This window comes from Leuciscus leuciscus (genome assembly GCF_965113295.1).
Source record: "Leuciscus leuciscus genome assembly, chromosome: 7".
NCBI lineage: Eukaryota > Metazoa > Chordata > Actinopteri > Cypriniformes > Leuciscidae > Leuciscus > Leuciscus leuciscus.
Window position 1 is genome coordinate 34,974,538 of NC_138731.1, and position 7,767 is coordinate 34,982,304.

A 7,767-nucleotide genomic window follows, 5' to 3' on the forward strand; every position below is an offset into this window, starting at 1 on the left:
AGGAAGGGTCTGATCTTCCTGATGTTGTATAAACTCTAGGTGTCAGTGCCGAAAGCTGGGTTGACGTCAGAACCCAACGTCAGACTGAAGTCAACATCCGACGTCGGACAGACGTTGTATTTTGGTTGGAAATGAAAGTTGGGTTGACGTCAGAACGCTAGGTGTCAGTGGGCACCAAAGAGTCTTAATCCGCCACTGCATATTGCTCAGAAAATCCAAACGGCTTGATCATTGAGTGTGTTTAAGCTTTTTGAGGATTAAAAAAAAGAGTGACATGGATTTTTTTCATTGTATGGTGGTTGTCCACACACTGCAAAGACACATTTATATGCAAACACCATATACAAGTGAATTTTGCATCCGATGACCCCTTTAACTTACCTGAAACTTACAAACGTGAAGAAAAGATGCCTAGAATAGCTGTGTTTAATGAATGCCATGCTGTGGGGGAAAAAGACTGTAAACATTTTTAGCTTGTATTTATTTATTTCGATGAATAATGCGAAAAAAACGCTATTTCCAAAAGTATGATAAACTCATGTCTGTTCTATCATGCATTGATGTACGTGGTATCCAGCACTCTTAACACTGTCATCGCTAACCTCAGTCAACCTTGCTATTTTGTTTTTCAGAGCTGTCCTGGTTGAACTGGTGTTTGACAGGATCCTGCATCTTCAGTCTCCTGCTCCTCCTTTTCTTCAGGGAATCGTACGACCGCCTCTATTTGGACGTCTTTGTCTCTGTCTGAGCACACCGAGTGAGCTTTTTCCCGCTGAAGAAGACCGAAGGCTTGTCTTTTTATGGACGATGTATTCCAGCAGAGTGCACAGAAAGGGCACACAGCATGTTGCTCACTTTAATGGATCAGTGCTTTTTTTTTGAAAGATGTTGTAATTGTGAAATATATGATCAGCAGTGATGGCAGTGCATTGTGTTAGCATCTTAACTAACAGTAGAAACTGAGACTTGACTAAGGAGGAAAGAAGTGTAGATACTGACCTGGACATTTTGCCTTCTGAATGCATCCCTTTTATATATGTTATTTTACTTTTTTTTTTCTTTTTTTTTTTATCAATGGAAATGAATTGTTTACATACTGTCACGATATAAGGGACATTTATTGCGTAGAGATGCAAGCACAAGCAGATCTTCTCGTGGATTTGGCAGTGCCCCATGGTGATGACTCCTCTAGTGCTCTCACCACATCTAATGGGAGTGTAATGGATAATTATAGACAAGCTCAATTAGCCGCCTGGCGGGAGCTATGGCCGTCTGTGGACCGGGGACCTCTTAGAGCTGTAGTGTCACTTGTAAATAGCCTGTGGGATCCAAGCTTTAATTGACCTGTGATAGGTCTGTCAATAAGTGGCATATGCCGTGGTCCTCAAGTCTTCTCGTTTTCCTTATCAGCCCATATTATGCAAAGGATTATTCACTCCACTGTGGAGTCTAATCGTTTCACAGCGATTGGTCCGATTCTGTGTCATGTTACCTCAAAACGTCTGAGGTTGTGGTTTACGAGATGAGAGATCTATATTCATGTTAAGGTAGCCATTTGTGTTCATCTCTAGCTGTAGCATGCGCACAGTGGGTGTCTGTTGCACAAGCCTTTGAGCTTTTTTACAGAATTGTTTGTTTTAAGAGCATTTAAATGTAATTTATTAACTCATTTTAGGGATTAATTCACTAATATTGACTGTAAGGGATTGTTAATGTTTTTTATGTCTGAGCATTTTAAACATGGCATTACAGACTGCTGGAACAGTAAAACACCAGCAATAACGGCCATGTTTGGTAGCCTTTCGTGATTTGTGGCACAACCTCATGCATCAACGAGTGCAATATTCCCTCTCCCTGTCATATGACCCGTGAACCCACTGGTCTGTTCTCTCCTGCATTTTTCAGCATCACCATAAAAATGGAGCCCATCTGAATCCAGACTACCGGTACTTCATCGCATTAGTTGCATGCAACATTGCTGTGAAAGGTGAAATTTGGTGGCTTGAGACTCGGATTTAGGATTGACTTCAGTGGAACTGATTGACGGTTATCAGTGGAAAGGAAAAGCATTTCATGGACATGCTGAATACTTTCAGCCCTCACATTTCCACAGCTTTGCAACTGAGAACTTTGGACACACACAGTTCTGTTCTCCTCTGGGAAAAGCCTGCTTGCGAATCACTTTCCGTGTTTCTCTGTACAGAACGGTTCTCTCTTTTACCTGTGAACATGCCTTAATTAACAGTGACCTTTGTTCTGTCCTCCTCTCCACTGTGATGTGCGTGCCAAGTCAGTGCTTGTGCTCTGTTCTGTCACTGTAATGTTAATGATAAGTGGCACAGGAGGGGCGTACGTGTTCCTGTCCGTGTGCAAATACATGTCAAAGATTTTTAGCACCTTATTAAAAAGATGTTTTTAAAATGGAATCATGTCTTATTCTCCTGTCTGTCATCGAAATGTTGACCTGGCTTCTATGTAATGAGAAACCGTGAAAATAACAGTTATAAAACAAATAGATCTGACTCTAAATTATGATTGGATGAGCCGTGTACAAAGGCGTTGTAAAATACTACAATGATTGAAATGTTGGCAGTGTTAACCAGCCATTACAGAATGCTGCCTTCCTTCGAGAAAACAACTTTTTGTGTCATCATGGGCATCTATATGTATGAGGTCATATTTTTGGATTTTGCAGACGCTCCACAATGCCCCACACCCTTCAAAGCATGAGATCATAGATGACACCAGGATTGAGAGTGGGCGTACACAGCAAGTATGTGTTTAGCATATTGTGCGGTACACCAGCCAAAAAACCTGCGGTTTGCATGCAAGCCTATAGATTATTGTTCTCATCTGATAAACTTTCTGTATGAATTTTGCCAGTGTTCATTTTTCATAATAAAAATTTCGATTAACAGTTTAATTTTCATGGAACTAACAGTTTAAAAGTCATTTATTTATGTTTAACTTGAATAGGCTTATATGAGTTATAGGCTTTAAAAACCTTGACAATAATAATATTTAAAATATAATAAATATATTGGATATAGAAAACTAAAATAAATACTTTTTTAATATTTAGGCCTATAGATATATATTAAAAAAATTACTCTATTGTTGGTCAACTTTCCATTCATGTTTAATATAATACAACATAACATAATATATTATGTGTATAAATGTGCAATTATATTATAAGTTTATTTAATAGTACACTTCACTTTGTAGTTTCTATGTGTATATATTATTTATTGTCTCCACAAATATAGAATGAGCCATTTATCTACTTGCCTGTCGCTGTATTTTTAGGTTTGTGTGAAACTAACAACAATTTGCAATTATGTGAACGCTAAATAAAATTGCTTTGCATTCATCCTTGTTTATGCTTTTGCATTAAAATCGGTCTGATGGTTTTTATGTGGATTAATGATCCTTAGAGACACGGAATACCAAGTTTAAAGTTTTAATACCTTTACCTTTTTTAGAGTATTACTTTTTCACCCTTTCCGCTTTCAAAGAAATAAGTATTGAAGTTTCTTAAGTTCTTTTTTGTTTCACAGCACTGCTGTCAGAGCATTGAAAGAACATTGATCCCTTTCTTCATCCCACCATAGCTGAATACCAAAAAGGATCATTTAAGCTTGTCGCTTCAAATTTTCAGCACATAAAAAAAGCCTTCAATTCAAGTGTTACTTTTCAGTGTTGACAACAGCAGCAACAGGTATCCTGGGAGAAGATTGTCTTTAACAGGTGTTTTCATTCAGTGACAAGCAATTTCATAAAATCCATTTTGGCTTTGTTCCCCCCCTCCATGCGCTCTGTTCCGCCATGGTTCTTGTTCTTGAGCACATGACGCACACTCTGTTGTAAACAGTGCTCACTGTCAATCTAGGTGACACTTTTATAGCCATTGATTTGTGTTCTGTTGCAGCTTTCAGTCCTCACATGCTCTGTATGCCCTTTCATGTTTCCGGCAAGACGTTTCCCAGCGGACTTCTTCTGCGACAGATTCAGAACCCTTGTCTTATGAAAAATACAAATAAATAGAAAACAAAAATATAGGGTGGTTGACTTCGGTTTCACCAGTTACAGCTGTGCTTATAAGTTTACACACCCCTTGCAGAAACTATACAATTCTTATATTTAGCCTGTTTAGCATGAAATGAAAACACAAATTAACATGTTCAAAAGTTGAATGAATGAGGCATTTATATAGTGCTTTGCTATGTACTTAAATACTTATTGTACACCCAAAGTGCTTTACAATCATAAAGAGGGTCTCCTATCACCCACCACCAGTGTGCAGCATTCACTTGGTTGGAGAAGTTTATGTAAGTAACTTTTTCTAAATTATCTAACTTTTAATTTTCACATTTGACAATAAAACAGGTAAGAAATATCCAATGAAATTTGAAGGATGGAACAGAATATCAGAGACTCTTGATTTGTGCAAGTAGCCTAGCCTAATGGGACAAAACGTCCTCTCAACCGCATCGCAAAGTGTGAAAACTCTCATCTGCATAACAATGGCTTGACTTTGACTTTTACACGGACAAGTAGGCCTACCACTTTTTTTCTTCTTCAAAACTGACCGTTCGAAAGGAAATGTTGACTATTAGGCCTACACAGCTCGCTGGAACACCATGAGAGCTGTTCCTATTAATCCAAATATTTTCTAGGTCGCATTTGTCATATTGTCAGTTGTCAAGGCAATTGTTATTTTGTTTAATGTAGCCTAATGTTTATACTTTATTTCAGCTTTTAAATGAAAATTAATTTGTATTTGTCAACATTAATGTAGCCTAAGGCATTACATTAATTCAAAATACTTATACTTAAAAATAATTTCCCCGATTTCGCATCTTTGTTTGTCATCATAACAGATCTTTTTAAGCCGCTAAACTCCGGGAAAGTTTCCAGTCCAATGATCCAATAAGCGAATTCATTCACACGATCAGTTCAACGGTGCTAATGAAAAGAAAGCCGGGCTGAATACATCACAAATGGCAGAGAGAATAGATAGGCTACTCACGTTGCGTTTTCAGTGATTTATTCATTCCAATCATGTGTGTTTCTCTTTAAAACACGTGTCTGTCATATTCTGTGATTATTTCTGAAGAGCGTGCGCCCTCACGCATCGCTCTGAGGGAAATACAGATAGACAGAATGACGTCAAAACATCCCTCCGCTGTATGGCCAGATGACACGCAAATTACGTTTTTTGGCTGGAGAAAGCAAACCAGCGTCTCACTCATAGGTGTCATTTACACTGGGGACGCTGGGGACATGTCCCCACCACTTTTTGAAATGGCTGATTTTGTCCCCACCACTTTTTGAAAGCATTTGGTTAAAATGTTCTGAAAAATCAAGCGAACCAAGAAATGTTAAAGGTTTATTTCCACAAAATAAAACATGCAATGCAGTTTAGATACAGAAAGAAACAATGTACATTGACCAAAAAAAGTAACTTAAACAAAATAAACTATTACTGATTCTAAAATGACCCAAAAACATGCATGCGCCGATCAGTAACTTGAACAAATTCTTGACACAGTTTCTTCTTGTCCAAGTTATACATTCTCTCTCTGTGAACATGACAAACAGCCACACTGTTGAGTCAGGTTTGTGATATTGAAGAGTGCAGCCAGGTCTTCAGGTCTTCGTCATGCACTGACCGTTCTAATCACACCGGTGTGATCGTACGCTCCAGGGACCAGCCTAGACTGATCACACCGGTGTGATCATACGTGCGAAAGGGTTAAATGTTTAGCTAGCTAAGTTACTACAATTGATTATCTGTGCAGTGTTGCCATATTGGGCGGGTTTCCGTCCAATTGACCATTCGCAAAACCACGCCCCGAACACGCAGATTGGCTACTGACCAATGTCAGTCTTATATTGCTTATATCAGTCTTATAGGCTGCGTGGTCTGTAAACAACAGAAGCCGGTTCTCTGCCCTCAAGCGGGAAGTTAGCTAACGTTAGTTAGAAATTCCATGGGTTCCAGCTTCATGGATTTGCGCTCTGGCCTGAGCAGGAATGGATGGACATGATGCGCTACGTTCAAACCTCGAAGTGTTGGGGAGGAGGTTTCATTTATCCATGTATTAGCCGGCTAACATCGTTAGTTCTTCTTGAAGTTTTAACATTTTTCAACTTTAAGAGAAGATGTTGATCAACAGTACAGGTAGGGGAGTTTTTATATAGCATATATTTGCACTGTGATTGATTTAGTTAATTGTAGCCGATTAAGTAATTTACAGATCAATAAAAAAAAACTGGCTTTGTGTGTGTGCGTGTGTGTGTGCTTGCGTGCGTGAGAGAGAGGGCCTGCATGCCATCTTATAGTTTTAAAATAGTTTGGATTTTAGTGTGGTTTTTTTTGTGGCATACATAATGACAGTATTTATCACGGCACTTTATATTGGTTAGGCTGCGATGTGCGATGGCAGAGGAGGATTTCACATTTTGTGGATTTGGTTCTCTAACTGCACTGCATTCTATGTTGGTTGCAAATCATTGTTGTAATTTTATCTGGTGTTATTTGATGCAGATATGTTGCGTTGTAGGCTTATGGTGTGTTTTCTTTTACATATGTAATGAATTTCATTGTAATCATTGACTTAAAGCGTTGCTGTTTTCTACAGTATGGTGCTTTGGCACTGTTCGGTTGAGCTGGTGTTGCAGGGACTGTTACATGTGCAGTCGACATTGTTGAGGGTTTTATGCTGAGTATTTTCCTGTTGTTGACTGGCCTACGCTATGCCCATTTTTGATGCGCCGTTATTCAATATTTTTCCCGTCCTGCTGTAATGTTTTTTCATCTGATCTTTTGTCCCCACCACTTTTCAAAACAAATTGACGCCCCTGGTCTCACTAGTAGGCTAAAGGATTGCAATCAAGGTATAAAGACGATTGCCGTGACGTACAGGAGTCGTACAGTAAGCACGCGTGAAACCCTTTATATTGATGAGCTAACAAACCATGTAGCCCAACTATGTGCGCTCTCGACGCACTTATCAGTGATCACACATTGTATTTATGCACCGACACTTTTCAGTACATTCACGTTGTTTCCACACACGTTCAGGATAATGTTTTTATCTGTCATGTTGCTGTGTTTAGTAATTCTGAATGGATCCTTGAACAGTAGGTAGCCTTTTTTTGGCATCTCCTGTTCGGTATCGCAACTTGACTTATATAAAAGGTAAACAAGCTCTTTGCTGTTGCACTGTAGGCCTACTGCACTCTTAATACATTGTGGATTTTATTGTATATCTTGTTTTTCTTTTTCTTTGGTGTACATAAATTTATGAATTATATGGACTCCTTATGTCATTTGGTTATTTGGTGTCCTTTTGGAGTCTCCAAATGTCCTTTTTTTGTGGGGAAAGACACTTAAATTTACCTTGAAGAAAGCTTGCAGAATTTTTTTTCTTTTCTTTTCTTTTTTTTTCGTGAGAATCATCTAGTGGTTTACTTTGCTGGATATAGCAAGCAATGATGAAATGTGTTAAACAGGTTCAAACAAGAATTCTGTTCTGTTTGTTTGTTTGTTTATTTATAAAGCATGATTACAACAACAGAGCATTGATCAATGTCCTGTACAATCATAGTTAAATAAAATGCTAAAAATAAGACATAAATATAACAGCAAATAACATCAAAACGGTGACTGTTTTCGAGGAGCTGTAGAGATTTCTCAGTGCATTGCAGTGCCTTTAAGGATACATGATTGCAGTAAGCACCAGATGGCTGGCAGGGATG

General features: G+C 38.5%; 1 protein-coding gene across 1 annotated transcript in view; it reads left to right on the forward strand.

The window, feature by feature from the left end:
- The window catches only part of slc49a4 (solute carrier family 49 member 4), a 45,321-nt gene extending 42,895 nt beyond the window's left edge, over nt 1-2,426 (forward strand). The window contains exon 9 of the mRNA XM_082175960.1: nt 633-2,426. Within this exon, the coding sequence (XP_082032086.1) occupies nt 633-748 (116 nt within the window). The 3' untranslated portion in view covers nt 749-2,426. The remainder of the gene's footprint in view (nt 1-632) is intronic.
- Nucleotides 2,427-7,767: the final 5,341 nt, after the last annotated feature.